Here is a 21,500-nt window from a genome sequence, read left to right as displayed (position 1 = left end):
TATTTTGAGTTGTTATTTAAAACCTAATGATGAAACTACATTTGCCTCTAGGGAATAGTTAGTTTCCTCTCATCAGTAACCTTCCGCAGAGGAAAATGATCACCTCTCTGTTTAAATTAAGAACAGAGAGGGGAGGATTCTCCGAGACAAGCCACATAGATGCTGCTTTAACGTTTTGTGCCAGAATTGACATTTCTGTATATATTCTGCCTTGCTATTATGCAGACCAAAGTATGTGGATGCATATATGCTGCCTTGCTGGTACAAGAGCCTGTATTTTTTAACGCATAGGGCCTTGTTGGTTGGAGGGTTAAATTAAGTAGTTTATTGTTTTTTTGTGTGTTATACAGATGGCAGTAAAATTAATAATCGAGTTGGATTAGCTTATGGTGTTTTCCATAATGGTTCTGAACTGGAATACAAACTCTTTAGAATTCCCAATGAATGCAGTGTTTTCCAAGCCGAATTACTGTGCATTAGTGAGTCAATTAAGTGGATATCTAACAACTGTTCGCTAAGTGCTAAATTTCTTATTCGCACTAATTCTCTTTCATCCTTATTTTCTCTTAGGAATATCTTCTCATATAATAAATTAATTGTGACTTCCCATGCTCTTCTTAAAACCTTAATAATAAAGGTGTTGATGTTATCTTTTCTCATGTACGTGGCCACACTGGCAATCTAGGAAATGAAAGGGCTGATTGGTTGGCAAAACAAGCTACACATCTTAAAGTAATTACTCCAATGATACTTTCTAAATCATTTTACAAGAACAAAAGTAGGGATGATACAATACTTGAGTGGAATGAACTATACAGGAATTCTACTACTGCCTCTTTGACTAAACTATATTTTCCTTCCATTCCTCACAGACTGAATAATAAACACTTTTTATGCAATTTTGAAGTTACTCAATTTCTAACTGGACATGGTAAATTCAATTCATATCTGAAGAGATTTAGATTATCTAGTACAGACTTGTGTTCATTTCGGGGGAGTGCAAAATGTCGAACATTTGTTGTTCAAAGCTCAAGGAAGGACGAAAGGAACTTGTTTCTAGGTTAAACTCAGGCAGAATATATACATCTGTGAATATTACATTTCCTCCCCCTCTTCATGTATTTGTCCAACATAAAATGGCTTTCTTTTTCTTCTGTAAATTTATTTCTTACCTATCATCTGTGAATTTGAAGTTTTTTTTTATTTTGTGTTGTGTTGTTGTATTTTTTTTTTTTTTTACTTCTGTAAGCCTATGTGGTGCACAAGGATTTAAAATTTCCAATTAAAAAAAAAATTATTATGACTGTTGTTTTGTATTGTATATTCATTATTGTAAATTTTATTTTAACAGTGTGGACAAATTACACATCAGTTAGCATTAAAGGTATTATTGCAGTTTGATAAAGTAATCAACAATGCTCTGGCATCGAAAATTAAATCCAGACTGACTTTTAAGGTACTGTAATAAAATTTTATTTTTTTAGCTTAGTATATGTTATGGTTACTGTTAGTATTTTGTTTATTTACATATTTTGTAAATTTATGTTTCATATTACACCAGTTTTACATACAGGGTAGTTATAAAAAACTTCCTGATATATGAACCCGTAGTGATCTATCTGTTCAACCAATCAAAATGAAATTTCAGATATTGTTATTTGAAGGTGTGTGGGGATTGAGATGATTTAATATTTGAATGGCAGTTTTTTTTTCCCTTGCACAAATTGATCAGTGCATCAATAAACCATAAATGCCATTAAAATGATACACATATGACAAAAATTGCAGGCATAAAACATTTGCAAAGAGTTTGCAGTCTGTTACCTTTGTTACCATCAGGCTTGTCTGTACTTGCATTTTAACAGAACAATGCATGACCACACGTATGCAGTGTTTAAGCTTTCTTGTTAGCCTATCATATAGCATTGTTACCCTGACCTGCCCTTTCTCCAGATCTATCGCCCATCAAACATGTTTGGTAAATGATTGGAGAACGCCTAGCCCGGCATGCAGCAAGTACACCAGATAAACTTCGGCTACATGTGAAGGCAGCATCGGCTGCCATTCCCAAACAACATATCCCAAACTTCTGTTACTCAATGGCTGGCATGTGTAGCAGTGATTATTGACAAATGTGGAAAGAACTGATTTTGATAGCTCTCTTTTTCTTCTTTGTGAAACATTTTGGATGGCAGTGTATATATAAATGAGACTAATCTCATTGCATATTTTAAATATCTAATATAGCACATACATATAGTATATTTAGTTTATTTAAACTAAAATAAATTGTTCCTCAAGAATTTGATAATATGATGATTTAATATATATATGTATTTGAATTCAACAAATATTCTGTGTTCGTATAAAGCTAATTTAAATTTATGATTTATATGATGTATGCAGCTACTGTTATTTATTTATTTATATTAATATAAAATTTAATGTGTATATATGTAAGAGAAAAAATATGAAAGCAAACTTCTAAACTTAATTCACTATAACTTCCATTATTTTCTATTTCATTTGAGAACTTCCTCTGTCTGTCCTAAAAATAGCGCTTAAGTCTAAACTGCGTCATTCAAATTAATCGTGCGATCTTACTTAACCCATAATGCAGATCCCTCTCGACCAATCACCAAATTGCAAACCAAAACTTTTCTCTTCGCGTGCTTCCATCTTTCATAACTACGCACTTCAGCTTTGCCCTCTACTCTGCTAATATGTAATTTCGCTGGCTTGCTTTCTATCCCAACAATATCAAAAATGTAAATCTTCTGTGGAAAGGCACGACTAGAGTGCCAAGTGATTGTGGCCACAAATATCAATTGGAAATAAAAATGGAATTAAAATCGCTTCTGCTGCCAAGTTTAATTTACGAAGTCAACACATTAGCTTACGACGCAATCAGATTACTTCCTCTTCAATATAGGATAACTACGCATCTACAGTGTTCCGTTATTTCCTTTTCCTTTGCTCTTATTATGACAATTAAGCCGGTAAGGATAGTTTCCTGCAGCCTGAAACCTCAATGGAAAATTTAATTCAGCTCTTCAAATCATCGTTTTGTGATAAATCCAAGATAATGTGAAAGAAGTGAATCATCAGGTTTGTTTTTTCAGTGTTTAAAAAATAACAGATCATTCTTCTGCTGTGGTGTTTTGCAAGTGCTTCAAAAAAAATAATCACGCGTAGTGTTTACAGATTGAAAGTGATCTCTCGATAAATTGAGAAGTTCGAATGCCTAGTGAAAGGGAAATCATCAGTGAATAACCGTTTAGGAATTTAAGCATTACAGCGGGTTCAAGGTCGATCTGAGTTGGTGTTTGCAAGTATGTGCGACAGAAAATTATTTGCACTTCCGCTTTTTCAACAGCTCAAAAATTATTACATTCGTGTGAATCTAGCTCAGGAACTAAATAATTTAATGTGCTGCGGATTCTATAGTTTTCATTTCAACATTGGTTAAAATTTCTGTAATTTGTTTTGAGAAAATCTGAAATTCTTGTTCATTAATTTTTCTAATTTTTCATAATTATGTGTGAGCAAATTAAGTAACGAATTTTAAGCTATTTAAATTATTCATAGGGAAGTATATTAAGATAAGTTTTTATGTTTTTGAAATTTTGTTGAGAATTTTGAATGCGAATTTTATAATTATTCTAAAAATAAAGATGTTAAAAATAAGTGAAATTAGTACAGATAAGTAATATGAAATTATGGTAAATGCATGTTAAAATTTATGGTTTATTGTATGTTAAGTATAGTATGATGAGGGTGTACTGGTTCCTTCAACAGAGGCCTGTAATTACCTCTGTACAGTTGTTCCTTTTACCCTCTTCATGCAAGATAATGTTGGAGGCTCTCATTTTATGAATGCATGTAAATTTTTTATATTATTATTATTATATTTTTTTTATTATGGAATGTATTAGTGCAGTTCTCAAAGGCCAGTTACCTTAATGCAAGGAACGGAGGCCTTTTCAAGTAACTGCCTAGGCACCCTGGGCCACCAGTGCAGAGAACACACTGGTTAGCTCAAGAGGACAGCCCTATTGATGGATATGTTTGTTTAGAAGTATTGCGAGGCTTCCAGTTTGGTAAAATCAGGAATTGTAAATGAAAGATGATAACGGTGAAACCATAAATTCTGAAAATCTTAATCCTATTATTTATGATGTTAAATTATAATTTATCAGTATGGATATAAGTATCATAAATATTTATGTGCATTACATTTAATTATAAGTAATGATTATGTAAAAGTTTATTTTGTGATATTCTGTGATATCAAGAACCTTCCCTGAAGAATTATGATTATGTGAACTCTCAAACAAAAAGACTTTTGGACTGAAATGCTGAAAAATGCAATAGGACTCTAAAAATTAAAAATTTATTTTAAAAAAATTGATATTTATAAGTTATACTTTTATAGAATCAAAATTTTATGATTTATGTTTTTCTTTTTTATTTGCTAGTGCTTTAACTCTCTCTTTAAAAAGGCTTCTCTGTCGCTACGCCTTTTTCTTTTTGAAGGGGGGAATATGTAAGATAAAAAATATAAAAGCAAACTTCTAAACTTAATTCACTATAACTTCCATTATTTTCTATTTCATTTGAGAACTTCCTCTATCTGTCCTAAAAATAGCGCTTAAGTCTAAACTGCGTCATTCAAATTAATCATGCGATCTTACTTAACCCATAATGCAGATCCCTCTCGACCAATCACCAAATTGCAAACTAAAACTTTTCTCTTCACGTGCTTCCATCTTTCATAACTACGCACTTCAGCTTTTGCCCTCTACTCTGCTAATATGTAATTTCGCTGGCTTGCTTTCTATCCCAACAATATCAAAAATGTAAATCTTCTGTGGAAAGGCACGACTAGAGTGCCAAGTGATTGTGGCCACAAATATCAATTGGAAATAAAAATGGAAGTAAAACTGCCTCGACTGCCAAGTTCTTTAAATACTACGCAATCAAAATTCTTCTTCAGTATGGGTCTAATCACGCATCTACAGTGTTCTGTCTTTTCTTTTCCTTGTGCTTTTATTATGACATATATACTGACGAGTCGAAACATTATGACCATCCTCACATTTTTCGATGAACTCGTCTGGATGACATAGAGAGTGCGTGATTATGTGGGAATGATATTTAACTGCTGCTGGAGAAGGTAAAGAATCATTCTTCCTTTTACTGTTGCGAGTGATGGAAAAGGCTGCTGATCTAAGCTAATTTGATAGAGGGCAGACTGTAATGGCCGGAAGATTCGGAACAAGTATCTCCCAAACTGCATGTGTGGTGGATTGTACACAATCTGCCATTGTTTAGCATTTATGCAAAGTGGATAAATGACACCGAAACAAGCACTAGATGCCAAAGTGCTGGACATCCACACTTCATCAAAGAAAAAGGACGTTGGAGACTATCTCGCTTGCTAAGCAAAACGGCCTTAGACAGTGGCTCAGCTGACAGCCCAATACAATGCACCTCCAACTGCAAGTTTTTCAGCACACATAGTTTAGTGGGTACTGTTAGATACGGAACTGAGCAGCAAACATCTCGCTCGTCTGCCTCTGTTGAATAAGTGTCATTGTCAACTACGCCTATAGTGGGCCCGGGAACATCGAGACTGGATCATGGATAATTGGAAAAAAGTTGCCTGGGCGAATGAATCACGATTTTTTATTCATCACGTCGATAGTCGCGAATAATTTTTCGTTGCATCTTACATGGCATCTTTCTTCCCAACTGGAAATGGAATCTTTCAGCAGGGCAACGGCCCATGTCATAGGACTCGAATTATGTTGAAGTGGTTCAAGGAACATAAGAGTGAATTCCAAATAATGTCCTGGCCACCTATCTCATCGGTTCTTAACCCGATAGAGCACATTTGGAATGTCATGGAGAGGCAGCTCAGAGCTCAAATACCACCATGTCGAAATATCTCGACTTTGCATGACCGCTGCTTAGACATTGGGTACAACCTGTCTCCATTCATCTACCAAGAACATGTGGCATCCATGTTAAGTCGAGATGCAAGTGTTTTGTAGGCCAAAGGTCGCACAAAACGTTATTGAGTAAGTGGTCATAATGTTTTGGCTCTTCGGTGTATATAATATATATATATAGTTTCATAAGAATAAATTTAATATAATTAAATAAGTCAAATTATATTAAATTTAAATAATTCTCTTGCGCCATTGCTGCAAGAAATGAAATTTGAATTTAACAAACATTCTCCATTATTATAAATTTTGAAAATTTTAAATGAGCTATTGTTATTAAAACAGATACTGTAAGTTAAATTTTTTTAATAAAGTTAAAAAAGAACTAAGTGCATAAAATTATTTATTCAGTAAACTAAAGAAATAAGTAAAGAAAACCAAACTATTAGAACTTGAAAAAGTAGTTACATTTTGAAAAAAGAGAAATCAGAGAAACAAACAAGGTAATTAGCGCTAAAAGCTGCTAAGTACAAAAAAAAAAAATTGTTTCGTAAGAATAATAAGTTAAATTAAATTAAATTAAAATAATTCTCTTGCACCATTGCTGCAAGGAATGAAATTTGAATTTAACAAATACAGTCAAAAGTCGTTAATTCGGACACCAATAATCCGGAATGATCTATAATCCGAACCTCAAAGCTAAAAACTTTCTGCGCATGCGCCGCGTTGGCACATGCGTTTTAGGCGTGCGCATAAGACCTTGACTACTGCGCATATGCGTGTGCGCAAGTGCAGAATACGTTTTCACCTGCGCGTTTAATGTATAACGAACGGTGTAAGCTAAAATTATCTAATTATCTATTTCAGTTAATGTTAATGATTGCATTGTTCCTTAATCTTCGAATTGGATCCCGCTTATTATATTTTGTAGACTGTAAGAGCAATTTTATAAAAGTAAATTTGAACTTTCGATTATGTCAAATAGAATTTCCGATGCTGGAACTTCCAAAGGATCTACAAAACGAAAGTATGTTTCGATGTCCAACAAACAAAAAGTGGATGAAGACATGAAGAATGGGACAGAGAGGTTAGTGAAAACGAAAAAATTTCGATTGACAAGTTAGTCGGTATTCTCGGCACAGCAATTACGGGACTTAAACAGCGGATCTTTGTAACTGAACAAGAAATTATGTCTGTTTATAGAATTAAAGAGGAAGTATGATCACATAAAACGAAGCAACTTAAACAACTTACATTGAAAAAAATGTTTAATAAAGTAAACAAATAAATATTAAGCTTTTTTTTTTTTTTTTTTTTTTTTGTAAATTTTGATACTATTTAGATCATAATTGTTCTTTATTTCATAAATTACGGTTTCATATTTTTAATTTTAGAATTTCTGCATGCCATATTACGAGATTTAAACTGATGATCCATAATCCGGAAAAATCGATAATCCGGAATCGCCGAAGTTCCGACGAGTCTGGATTAACGACTTTTGACTGTATTCTCTATTCGTATAAAGCAAATTTAAAGTTGATTAAAATATAAGTATTTGAACTATCTGTTTTAATAATAGTTCATTTAAAATTTTCAAATTTTAGTGAATTAAATTAGAAACACCATTTAAATTCTCAGTTTTTTTTAATATAAATATGCTGTCAGAATTTAAATTATATTGTAAATTAGTATGCAGCAATAATTAATCATTTATTTATGCAATTAAAATTTCATAATTTAAAATTTAGATTTTAATTAACTTTAAATTTGTTTAATACAAATAGAGAATGTTTGTTATATATATATATATATATATATATATATATATATATATATATATATATATATATATATATATGGTACCTGTTATCAAGTTTTAATAAACTTCATTTCCATCAATGATTTAGGCTGGACATCTAGAAACTTACAGGTTTTGTGATAATGTTTGGACATTCGTTCTTAAAGATGTGGAATTTCGTGAAGTTCAAGAGCTCATCAGAGTTGATAAAGTAAAGATTGTTGCTTGTGATGGAAAAGGTAATTTTGTCATTGATAACTTTACGAATACACACTTTCACAAATACATAGTGCATATATTTTATCTTATTAGTTTAAGGTTTTCGTTATGCAAATTAAAATTATGTTCTTGATAAAATAGATTTTGATTTGCTTATTGATGTCATAAACAAAACTACTTTTTAAAACTTACAAAAACTTGATTTATATGACTTTATTGAGAATGGATTTTATTTTGTATATATCAGTGACAGTTTACTGGAGAAGACAAAACACACGTTTGGAGGGATACTAAATCAAATAAGAGAATTAGTGTTTATTAGTACTTTTAGATAGAAATGCTATAATGCAAATTTAAAATACAGCAATAGATACATATTTAAATAAATAAATAAAACATAAAAGACATGAACATTTTTATTTTTTACCCCATGAAACCTTTTTAAATGATACATTTAACCTCTCAGTCAGCACTACTTGCTAGAAGTTTTTCTGCATTTTTTTTAAAAGTAGAAAAACATCTCAAACATAACCATGCCAACTGAAGAATTAAATTCTATTATATACTTGTCATTTTTATTTTATTGCTATGAAATCATATATATATATATATATATATTGGGGGGGGGTCTTCATTTTTATCTGACCTAAACTTATTTCATAGAAAGTATGTAGTTTGTCCAGTAAATAGACTAACTAAACTACTAGGTGATCTTGAAGTGACTACACACACTAGCTGCTGTGTTGGAAGGTAATCCAACAGAATACCAATAACCATCGGATTGCTACAGCAAATGTGTATAGCTAGAGATCTTTTGCAATTCCCATCAACCTATATACATAGGTAAGGAAGGTAATGTTTTCGGCCCGAAAATCTGATAGTGAGTTTTCAACGAATGAGCATAAATTAGGGTTCCCACAACACTTTTATACTCTTTTTACAATGATGTGCATGATGATTCTTCTGTCTGCAAACTTCCAAAAATTTATGTTTTCCATAATTAAACTTTGTACATTCATATAAAGAGTTCATTAAATTCATAGGGTAAAATTTTTAAAAAAATGAAAGTTGTACTTTATTGGAAGCTCATAACAATTTTTAATGGATAGCTGTTATTGTTTTTTTTTTTTTTTTTTTTTTTTTTTGAAGCTCATAATAGTTTTGAACAATCAGCATAACATTTTGTTGCAACCATAATATATTACTGCAGTTGAGCAAGCATTAATTCATGATATCTGAATATTGCAGGGATATATGTACAAATCAAAATAAATATAGATTTATTGATACTATAGAAATAATATAGAAGAACATGGTATTCATTTCAAAGTATTTATTTTAAACATATAATAAAGCCTTGATTTTCTTTAATTAAAAACCAGTAAAGTTATATATTAAATAAAATACAATTTTTACACCAATAATAAAATACAATTGCCCAATAAAAAGCCTTTTTTATAAAAAGAAAATAATGGAACTATCATTTGATTATGTTAATATAAATTTGAAAAACTAGTTATTTTTCCCCTGTGGCAAAGCTAATAAAATATAATTCAAAATTTCATATTACAAACCTTTGTATTTATTGGAATAACCAGATTTTGTTTACTAGCGATCAACCAGAAGTGATACTTTTATTAAGGCTTGTTAGTTAAAATACGGAATTGGTGGGAAGTCATGTGCTTGCCACATCAGACTTTTTTTTCATAATTGATATCATAGATTGATAAACAGGTGAAGTATTAGAACTGAAATTTGGGAAGAACTCTTAGGAAATTTTTGAAATGTTGAGGCTTGTTTATAGATGTAATACATCTAAGAAAATAGTTCTTTTTAAATGGCTCAAGCACTTTAGTAAGGGCCGTGAAGACTGCAAGAATGATGCAGTTGCAGGAAAATTGTCAATCTCAGCTGTTGGTAAAAACATCAAAGGTGTGAAATTTCTTTTGCTTTTTGATTGCTGATTCATTGTTCAGATGATTGTTGATGTGCTGAAATTGGGAAAATCATCACTGCATACGATTCTGAAGAAGCATTTCAGGTTGAGAAAATCATGTACAAAAATTGTGTTATTTGCACTGGATGAAAAGCTGAAATTTAGTTCAATTTTTTTTTTTAATAGGGTTATCACCATTGATAAATAATGGCTCTACAAGCATGACATTGGGTTGAAATCATTGAGGGAGGAATAGAAAACAAAAAGTGAACCGTTAGCAAAAAAAGAGCCCCTTTCAAAAAAAAAAAAAAAAAAAAAAACTGATCAAGATTATGTTTTACTTTTGGTGCATTCATATTGCTGTCTGTCATGAATTTGTTACTGAAGATACTATATAGTGAATGTTGCCTTCTGCATGAGCAGTTGTTTAAGCAGTGCAATACAGAACTATGCTTAATGCATACCTGCCAACTTTTACGAATTTTTTGTAATTTTTACGAAAATGCCTTTGTCATTATGATTTTACAATCGGAATGCATTTTTTACGATTTTTTTCCTTTTTCAAGTGTTTTTAATGATTTTTGTCGAAATTTTAGAATTTTTCGCCAAATCAGCGATTTTTGCCAATTGCATCGTGTTTTACCGCCAACTACCGACTACTTCGAATCCAGTAACCTGCAGTTTCTCCCAACTCGCTGCTTAACCAGCCAATCCAATGCGCTGAACTTGTTTCTCCCACTCTTTTCATTGTGGGCGCCAGATTATTTTTTTCGCGTTCGCTTCAGCAGCAAGGGAATTACTCAGCTCGGACTCAGTGAGCGTGGATTGTCGCATTCTGTTTTTTTTTTTTTTTTTTGGTTTGCACGTGCTACGAATATTTTTAATACGTCGTTGTTACGAAATGAGTTAAAAAAAACCGTATTCTCAATATTTTATCAATATTTCTTTTTCTGCTGCCACTTAATTAATTTGGCAGCAGAAAAAGCTGCAGCTGCTTTACCATTAAATATTGACCAGCTTCTGATTGATGTGTTTTTCTATCTGGAAAAAAGTGTAAAAAGGAAAGAAAATCTAAAGAATTTCCAAGAACTGTGCTCTGGTGAAACGAGAAAAATTCTGAAATATGTATGCACAAGATGGTTATCCTTAGGCAGAGCGCTAGGAAGGTTTATTGAACAGTGGGATGCATTACTAAAATATTTCCACGAAGAGACCAAAACGAAACCACAGATCCCATCAAATTTGTCGGCATATAAGATTCCGAAAACCAGCTTTGCTTCTAATCAAAATGCTTTAAAAGGGAAAAGCCAACACACAGAATCAAACCCTTTAAAAAGAAAATGCTTAGAAGACTCCTCAAAGGTCAACTTTGTTAAAGAAGTTGAAGGGAAGAAGAAACAGTCTTCTATTAGCCGGGAGGAAAGGATTTTCTATCTTCTTTCTTCGGATTTGAACAAAGCATATTGTAGTTTTGTGTTAAGTACCATTAAGATTTTTGAAAGTGTAAATACCCTTCTACAATCAGCTTCGCCAAAATCTCCCCTGCTTATCCAAATTTCTTAATGATCTTTTGAAAGAACTTTATACTAAGTTTGTAAAACCGTCCGTTGTGAAAAACAGTATGTTGATTTGTGTTGCCTATAATAGTTTGGCAAATCAAAAGGATGACAATGATCTTATAATTGGAAATCAAACCAAGGAACTTGTAAATTCTTTGAAATATCATGAGAAAAAAGAATTTTTTCAATGTGTTAGAAAGTACTTTTCCTCAGCCTGTGATTTTATTGTAAGGAAGTTTCCTTTGCAAAATGAAGTTCTTTTAAATGCTGAAGTGGCAAATTTGAAACAAAGTGAAAATTCATCTTTTGAAAAGATTTTTTTTTTATTGATAAATTTCCATTTTTTGTTAACAATTAAAGAAAATGAATGCCATAATGATGCTTTAGATGAACTACAGAACCAATTTTCTGCTGCACAGTTTGAAGACTTTGCCAGTTCAGGAGAAGATAGACTTGATGTCCTCGTTGGTACCTTAAAAAGAATAAAAAGAGCTGATGGAACACCAAAATATGATAGACTAGCAAGAGTTTTATGTGCTATTCTCGTAATTACACACAGTAATGCTGAGTGGAAGACAGTCTTCAGTGTTGTGAAGAAAAACAAAACTATGTTTCGTTCTTCAATTTCACCAAAAACTCTAGAAAACAATTGCTAAATGTTATGAGGAAACTAATTGTTATGACAGGAAATTTTCCAAAGAAATTTTGGCTAAAGCCCAAAAATGCACTCTAAATTCATTGCAATAATTTTTTTGTGTAACATTAAGTTCTTTTTTTATGTTTCCTAATAAATTTTTTAGTTACTACTTAATTGAGATTTACTAATGTAAGTACAATTTTCTTTTTTCTATTTGTATAAATTGTTATTTTTTTAATATCAAAGCATGATATTAATTCTTCGTGTTCTTCTGAATTTTGGAGAAATCTTCTGAATTTTTATCTTTAGAGGTTGGCAGGTATGTTAATGGATATTTAAACTAGATTCATAATAAAATTAGATAGTCTTGTAGTTATATAACTGTAAATAAGGTAAGTTGTATCGTAATTATAATTACAGTATTGTAGCTACCTGTTGATGTATTTGGTTACTTTGTTAAAAATATTAGTATTTTCCCATTAGCAAGAGTTTTTGGTACCAAATTGCCAATTAAAATGAAAAACTGCTAAAAGCTATTTTAGTGATTTTAGACATGATTGACAGTTATATAGATTCACTTTTTGGTTGATTATGTGAATAGTTTGAATATATAAAAAAAATATTTGAATATTTGTTGTTACAGTTTTGAAATACAGAAACACTGCAATAAAGCTAATTTACACATTTAAGTTATTACATGTATTTACTGCAACATATACACATTTGAGTATAAAGATTGGAAAAGTAATAAATAAGAAATGTTGAGGTATAGACTGTAAGATTAAAAAAACACTGAATATGAAAAGTTAAATATACATTTATATTTTTTTATTCACATTTAGAAAGGAACAAGTTTTAGTTTCATTTAGTAAGAAATGAATATGCAGTGGTTATTACATAAATAATTTGGCTCTTTTCTGTGGTAGTTCTATTAATGGGAAATATATCACTAATCTCTTGCACTGCAGCAATGTCAAAAGATCCTCTTGTTGAGCTTGTGCTGAACTGGAACATAATTGAGCATATTGTATTTGAAAAATTCATTACCAAATTTGGTGCCTTTTACTACTGAGATTTTTGTTAACTCAGTGAAGACTTTTATTTGTTTTATATTAGAACCAGTATACAGTGGTACCTCGATATATAAGTGTTTTGAGATACGAGCCGCCAAGCGAGCGATATTTTACTTTGAGATGAGAGCAAGATTTGAGATACGAGAAATTACACACTACACCGCTGCACACGACCGCAACATGCGCACGCATGTTGGTGTCGTGTGCAGCGTCTAATAGTTTCTCCCACCTCAGCGAAAACCCCGGCCGCCCAGAGGGTTAAAGCCAGTCGGGGCTGGTTTGGCAACTTTAGGAAAAGGACTGGCATTCACTCCGTCGTCAGGCATGGTGAGGCAGCAAGTTCGGATGTGAAGGCAACTGAGGTTTACATCAAAACGTTTTCTGAACTGATAGAAGCCAAAGGATACATCCCCCAGCAAGTCTTCAACTGTGACGAGACAGGGCTTTTCTGGAAAAGGATGCCGAATAGGTCTTACATAACGGCAGAGGAGACAACCCATGAAGGATCGATTAACTCCAAGTCACAAACCCATGAAGGATAGATTAACTCTAGCACTTTGCGCCAATGCGAGTGGCGACTGCAAAATCAAGCCTCTGCTAGTATACCATTTGGAAAATCCCAGAGCCTTTAAGTCACATAAGATTTTAAAAGAAAAACTGCCAGTTATGTGGAGGGCAAATCCAAAGGTGTGGGTCACCAGGAAATTCTCTGTGGAGTGGATAAACCTGGTATACAATAGTGTTTGTACAATATTGGTAGTAGTACTATAAACAACTGGAACAGATTAATGGCATTTCAATTAATTTCAATGGGGAAAATTGTTTTGAGATACGAGCAATTTGACATGTGAGCCAGGTTACGGAACCAATTAAACTCGTATGTCGAGGTACCACTGTATTAGAACTCAATGCAGAAGTTCTACAATACTTCATGAAAGCATATTTTTTTAGCATCTAACCGCATTTTAAAAATTAATTTAAATATTAACATTAGTAAATGTATTAATTTAAAAATAATTTTATAGACCTTTTTTAGATTTAAAATACCATTATTAACCCATAAGTAAATGGAAAGAAACTGTAAAGCTACTATAAACACTTTTTTATAATTCTCAGAAACTACAAATAATTCTTAAACTTGGAAGAAAAGAATAAATTAAAGATACAAAAAAATTTGCATTTTTAATATTTAATTGGGAAACCTTTGTTTTTTTGGTAACTAGTGTACATCACTTGGGCATAGTACTCTCAAGTTTGCCAAGGTCATTTATTGGAATTAGATGATACCAGCATGAAATTATATCTTCTTCCATATCTTCACTTAATTCTGCTGCATTGCTTGGATTATGTAAATTAAGTCTTTTGGTAATAAGTATATCTTTGTGTATTATCCAATATTTTTAATTGGATTTAGATCTTGCAATTGGGTACGCTACTGCAATTTTCAAACTGATTTAGAAGAAAATCTGGTTGCCATTCAAACTGAATGGCTTGCTGCATTATCACTCTGTAAAATGTAAATATTTTTCAAAACAACCAGTGGGCCCTCTTACATCTGCCTTTGATGGGGAAATCAAAGCTATTGCTGTGGCTATTTAAAAACTGTCGATTCGTAGCCACTCTTTGTAAAGGCAGTCAGATATCAAAAGTGCACTTCTTCTGAATAATTAAAATAGTTCCCAAAGAGTTTTATACTGTAGGCTTTTGCTTAAGGCAATGGCACACATAATTTGTTTCCAATGGATTCAAGCCCGTTGTGGAATTATGGGAAATGAAAAGCTGATACATTGGCTAAGAAAGGAACTTTGATAATGCAATGCATTGATAAACTGCTTTCTTTTCATATGTCTAAACTGTTTGTTAACCTGACTTTTAAGAAATGCAGGATATGATTCAACTGCTATGGATAAGAGTTGGAGGATTTTGGGGGAAGAGACAACTTTCATTCCCAGTTTTTCAAGAAAGACAGCGCTAGCTATATTTAAATGTCTGACTGGACATCAATGTTTGCAAGACCACCTCTACAGAATTGAAGTGGTGGATTCTCCAAACTGTATTTTGTGTGACTCCAATCTGCATATAATTTTTTTATCTTTTATATAATTGTATTGTGCTTTATTAGTATGAGGACATTGTTAAAATGTACTGCAGAGCCAGTTAACTAATAATGGCTTAAGCACTAATGTTGGCATTTGTAAAATAAATACATTTCTTTCAAAACATGTTAATAGCTGAAGGAATTTTTCTTTAAAGGTTATTTATGTATTGAGGTGCATTCATTTTTTCTTCTATGATGTGATAACAGCCTACTCTGTGTGCTGACATACAATTCTGTATCAGAACTACAGCAGGATGCTTTACTGTGATTATATTACTACATAGTTTAACTACAGCAGGATACTTTACTGTGGTTATATACAGTTTAAATCTTTTGTTATGATGACATCATACAAGTATGGCTTCTTCATTAGCATCAAAGAAAATGTCATTTCATCACTCCACTGATTCACCATCCATCCTATATGATTAGATGTCTATTATAATTACTTAAGCCACTACTTTTCATTAATGAAAGGTTTCTTGACAGACACTTCCATTCAGTCTCCAGTATACAGATCACCTGGGAACATTCACTGAACAGCCTACCTGCTACATACACCTTAATTTTTAGTAGCTGTTAAAACTACCTTTTAAAGAAATGAAATAAGATTTTGGTAATTTTGTGGACACTTTAGAAGAACTAAATATATTTATCAATGAACTGAAAGAAACTATATCAGCTGCTGAATAATATGATGAGCCGCTGAATAATTATAATGAGCCGAAAGATGAAACTTAAAATGCTTACAATGAAGACTTCAATAAGATGCATCATTTCTCAGTTTAAAATGGAATTTATCAGGTGACACATTGTGCTTGACTTTAAAGAGAGTTCTGTAAAACAGCCTATCAGGGGAAAAAAAAAAAAAAAAAAAAAAAAAAAAAAAAAAAAAAAAAACCAGCAGTATAGATTTTTGACTCCACTGGTTTGACTCTGACTCCAAAAGTAATGCTAGAAACCAAAGATATCATAGGATATCAATTTATTGAAAAGCATATCAGACAAATTTGAAAACTAGAAAATCAAATTACATAATTTCGAAGAAATAGCTATATCCAGAATTATGTTTGCTATTTTTAAAAATATCTCTATTATTGTCTTGGCACGTTTTATAATGTGAGCAAGTTTGCCTATGTTACATGCATATTTGTGCAGAGCTGCAACAAAAATCTAGTTACATGTCAACCTATATCAACCTGATCCAGAGAAGCATCTGTAAATACAATCTCCATACTGCAACTGCAGCTGTTAACTTGTATGAGTGGCGCGCCATGTTAAGCGAGAGTTGAGAGCAGAAATTTACCAACTTACTATTATTGGACTGATTCTATAGACACACTATTTTGGAACCGAAAGGAGGAAAACTAGGCCATTTTCATGTCCAACAGAGTGAAAGAAATCCATACATTAAATGCTCCAAATGACTAGAATTCTACTTCTGGACTACAAAATCCAGCTGCCCTCCCTTCTTGAGGATGCAGTCTAGAAACCTTGGTCAAATCATAACAGTAAGAGGTTCCCCGCTGATTAAGAAATGTCCCAGAACAATGGCCTAGCATAGAAACTGTGCCATATTATGATAAAATAAATACTGAAGAGGAGAAAACGATAAGTTATGCTGTTAATTTGAATGTTTCAACGAAGGCTAATTTTGATAAAATTTCTTTTTACGATACCATTTTAAGGTAATATCTTAGATCTTCCATTACATGTACTTTAGCCAGTGATTGACTCTAATAGATTCCTTCAAGTTAAAACTAGAATTGTGAGAAAAGATGATGCAGTAAATTTTAGATTTTCCATTATTCATCTTATTGTAATAAAATTAATATGAGCTAAATGTGAAATGACAAGTCATGCAGGAATATTGGATCATGCAAACACAAAAGACTGCCAAGTAAGTCGTATGAAGCTATAATATACTTTTCTCCAGTCTTTCCTGTCTGTGCTCATTTTCTGAATTTTTAGTTAAATTCGTCTTATTATTGGATCTTTTAACTGTCAAATGACGAAAGCCAGACTTTATCATAATTTAATGGTAAGATAATTCTTCATTATGCAGTGCATTAATTTTAACACCCATAATTACTTTGTTTGCAAACAAACATTCCTTAAATATCATAAAACAAATTCAAAATTATAGCATAGAGTTTTTAACGTAAAAACTTTTAAAGCAAGCAATATTCATTCTATCATAAGAATTATATCATCAGAAAAAGTTATAAGTGATTGAAAAAGCAATTTTTTCCCCCTTGGTTAATTGTGTTTTTTCTGAGCCGTTTTTCTTTTATAACTTCAGATAATGCTGTTATTTTAAAATGGTTTTGAGTCCTTTATAAAATTATGATTAAATGGTGCATTTTATTAAATTTGGTATTCAATTTAATTTTGAAAACATGATTTTACACTCAAAATATATATATTTTCAAGAGGTACTGCAAAACGTTTGCACTAAATTATATTTACATCTAGAATTTATTTGCTTTATATAATATAAATTTCCTAATATATGCAATATATATTTAAGGTATTATAATACTGCTTATATATAATTAAAAGTTAAAATTTACTTTGATGGCATTTATGCATACAATTCTGCAGCAAAGTAGTGTATTTTAACATCTAGTGGCTATAAGTTTGGGAAATATTCTGTGAAAAGTTCATTTTGTACTAACTTGTGACCAAAGAAGCAGATACTGAGCACATGAAGATAAAAATATTCGGTTAACTATGAAAAATTTAAGAATTTTTGGTCGTGTATTTCTGCAATATACGTGCACCTGATGTAGTATTAAATGGCAGTCAATAAGAATCACAGGTGAAATAAATGGGTATTTTGATTGCATTTTTAGAACGTCACATTATTCACTGTTAGCCACAATAACATCATGAAGTAGTTTTCTGTTCTTGTTTAATATCACAAATGAAATAAAGCATATGATCAAATTGCTGCAGGTGGTAACTTAAGTATGATTTTCATTAGAAGTGGCACACATCATCGTTACTTAAGTAATAATGCAAGGGGTTCATGTAGAATTATAATAAATGTGCATAACTTTAATGCATTTGTAATGTATATTCTGAAGCACAGTGATCCATAAAACAAAACTAATATAATTCTTTTAATGCAGATGAAAAGAAGTCCTAATAGCAACTGAAGTTAGTGAGAAGCTGAGAAGAGATGAGATTTGAGTTGTATAAAGTATGTTTATGTGTTTCGAATAAAATATGTGTTGTTTATTTAGCTGTCATTTATCCATGTTGAGTTGCAGTTGAAAGTGTTCATTAAACAAACTTTTAAATAAAATAAAAATTACAGAATACTAGTTTGGGTAAATAATTGCGCAGAGTCTGTAACCAGTGAACAATATTTTTATATATTTTTTTTAAATTAAGCAAATAATTATCATACAATATATTTTAGTAAAAATAGAATGAAATAAATCTCTTTATAGAAATAAAAAAATAAGAATAAACATTCTCTATAGTGAATATATCAATATTCAATACAAAGACAAAACTGATCCCAAATCTGTAACATTCAATCAGAAACTAAATCAGATTTTTCTCCTTTATTACATCAAATGATCGATATAATTGAGCAATTTTTAAAAATTCAGAAAATTTTAATTTTCATAGAAGTTTCATAAGTTTTTTTTTTCACACTTCAGTTTGATGATGCAAACACTAAAATTCTCATATTTTTAGTTTGTTCATTAAATGAAGATTTGTACAAAAAAATTGTTGAAACATTAAATAAAAACTAACCAAATGAAATTTAAAAAAAAAATGAATTGGAAGTTGATCTGTCAGCACTATCCTTATATTCAGGGCAGATGTTTTTATTTTATTTGGCTTATAATTACTTACTAAATTTAGTATTTCATCTCGATGTACTCTGTCTTTAAATCAAATTCCTCATCATTATAATTCGCTTCCGACAGTGAAGAAAGTGACACAGAGGTTATTGAAAACGAAAAAATCTCGATTGACAAATTAGTCGGTATTCTCGACACCTCAAAGTTAAAAACTTTCTGCGCATGCGCCGCGTTGACACGTGCGCATAGGCGTTTACGCGTAAGACCTTTACGACTGCGCATATGTATGTGCGCAAGCGCAGAATACGTTTTTGCGAGCGCGTTTAATGTATAACGGATGGTATAAACTAAAATTATCTAATTATCTATTTCAGTTAATGTTGATGATTGCGTTGTTCCTTAATCTTCAAATTGGATGCGGCTTATTATTTTTTGCAGACTGTAAGAGCAATTTTATAAAAGTAAACTTGAACTTTCGATTATGTCAAATAGAATTTACGGTGCTGGAGCTCCCAAAGGATCTACAAAACGAAAATATGTTTCGATGTCCATCAAACAAAAAGTGGAATTGCTGCAAAAAATGGATAAAGACATGAAGAAGGTGACAGAGAGGTTAGTGAAAACGAGAAAATTTCGATTGACAAGTTAGTCGGTATTTTCGGCACAGCAATTACGGGACTTGAACAGCGGAACTTTGTAACTGAACAAGAAATTATATCTGTTTAATAGAATTAAAGAGAAAGTATTATCACATGAAACGAAGCAATTTAAACAACTTACATTGAAAGAAATGTTTAATAAAGTAAACAAATAAATATTAAGCTTTTTTTTGTAAATTTTGATACCCTTTAGATCATAATTGTTCTTTATTTCATAAATTACGGTTTCATATTTTTAATTTTATAATTTCTGCATGCCATCTTACCAGATTTAAACTGATGATCTATAATCCGGAATCGCCGAAGTCCCGAGGACCGGATTAATGACTTTTGACTGTACAGACTTGTGTGTTTCTTACTATAACTTTCAGCTGAAACAACTGATGCTTTACTTTAATACAGTTTGTGACTTGAAGAAAATTACTAGAAACTAAAAATGTTTGCATATAAATGTACTCCCAAAGTGATCATTCTTATTGCAAAAATTTGTAATTGACGGTATTTATCCTTTAATAAGTACGGCTTCCACCCCTTCCCCAAAACAATCTGAATTTGTATTTTTAGATCTTTAAATATTATTTATATCAAGGTCTAAATTAATCACCTTCTGTAGATTTTCTGAAGCATAACTCATGTTCGTTTTAGATAATGAAAATATTAGTTGGACTCAAAATCATTAAAATCTTAAACCTTTCTTCAAATCCTGATCATAATAATTAATTGTTTTGGGGGTCACCAGTTTGAGATTACTTCTGGCAATATTTAAGTGGTCTTCCACTTTGTATAGAACTTCATTCAAACTTTATATTTTGAATATCTAATGTTAAAATTTTAAAATGTATAGAGAAACATCTTATTTCCAAAAATAACAAAAGAAAATCTGTATTTGGGCATGATTCAGTGGAAAATGCTACAAGAAAGATTGATGTATAATTTCAAACAATACAACATAGTATTTGAAATCTGAGTTAGATTTTTGGAGTTGTTAAGGTAAAAAGAATCATAATATTCATATATTTGCAGGACTAGTTTCGAAGATTTACATTTAGAACCTTCTTCAGCTGCACAAGTGCAAATGCCCTTTGAAACTAACTTTGACCTAAATTTAAACCTTCAAAAATACTGCTGCAAATTTATGAATTGCTGTTCCCTAAGCACCTCCAATAAAAATATTTGAAATATCAAATATACTTTACAAAGCATACTGGATATGAACTATGGATGGTAGAAAAGTTTCATATTCTGAAATATGAACCACAGAAGCTACATGCAAAAAAGATGCAGACTAAATAATTAATAATTGAATTTTAATAAATTTTAAGATAATAAAATTGAAAATTCTTATTTTTATGAAAATTTTAAAACAGTGAATCAATGATTTTTTAAACTGGAAGTACCTGCTCTACTGATTTAGGCGAAAGACTTTAACATATTTAATTTTTTAATATATTTTCATCAACTTGACTTATAACATAATTCCCATGCAAGACAGGCCATTCACAGACTTGAGTTGAAACACTCAATTCAATTAGAAATTTATTCAACAGTTTTACTACTCGGCTACTGGTGGGCCTAATACAGTATATTATTGCATTGAGCATTCATCAATGCTAAATTTCATCATGAAATTAAGATTTTAATGTGCATCATATAAAATCCTTATCAATAATGCTTTTGATTCTTTGTTATGTTTAGATCCCGAAATTAAAATCATTAGTTAGAATTTTTTTGCATTCATAAATTTTTCTT

General features: G+C 31.3%; 1 protein-coding gene across 1 annotated transcript in view; it reads left to right on the top strand.

The window, feature by feature from the left end:
* Nucleotides 1-18,514, top strand: part of TfIIA-S (general transcription factor IIA subunit 2) — a 30,501-nt gene extending 11,987 nt beyond the window's left edge. Inside the window, exons 2-4 of the mRNA XM_035371425.2 lie at nucleotides 1,352-1,456; nucleotides 7,859-7,988; nucleotides 18,406-18,514. Of these exons, the coding sequence (XP_035227316.1) occupies nucleotides 1,352-1,456; nucleotides 7,859-7,988; nucleotides 18,406-18,422 (252 nt within the window). The 3' untranslated portion in view covers nucleotides 18,423-18,514. The remainder of the gene's footprint in view (nucleotides 1-1,351; nucleotides 1,457-7,858; nucleotides 7,989-18,405) is intronic.
* The last annotated feature ends 2,986 nt before the right edge of the window (nucleotides 18,515-21,500 follow it).

The sequence above is a fragment of the Stegodyphus dumicola genome, chromosome 4 (assembly GCF_044657685.1).
Source record: "Stegodyphus dumicola isolate Sdum_Otavi_A_Nest chromosome 4, ASM4465768v1".
Classification (NCBI taxonomy): domain Eukaryota; kingdom Metazoa; phylum Arthropoda; class Arachnida; order Araneae; family Eresidae; genus Stegodyphus; species Stegodyphus dumicola.
Note: the sequence above shows the minus strand (reverse complement) of the source record. Positions and strands in the feature narration are given on the sequence as shown.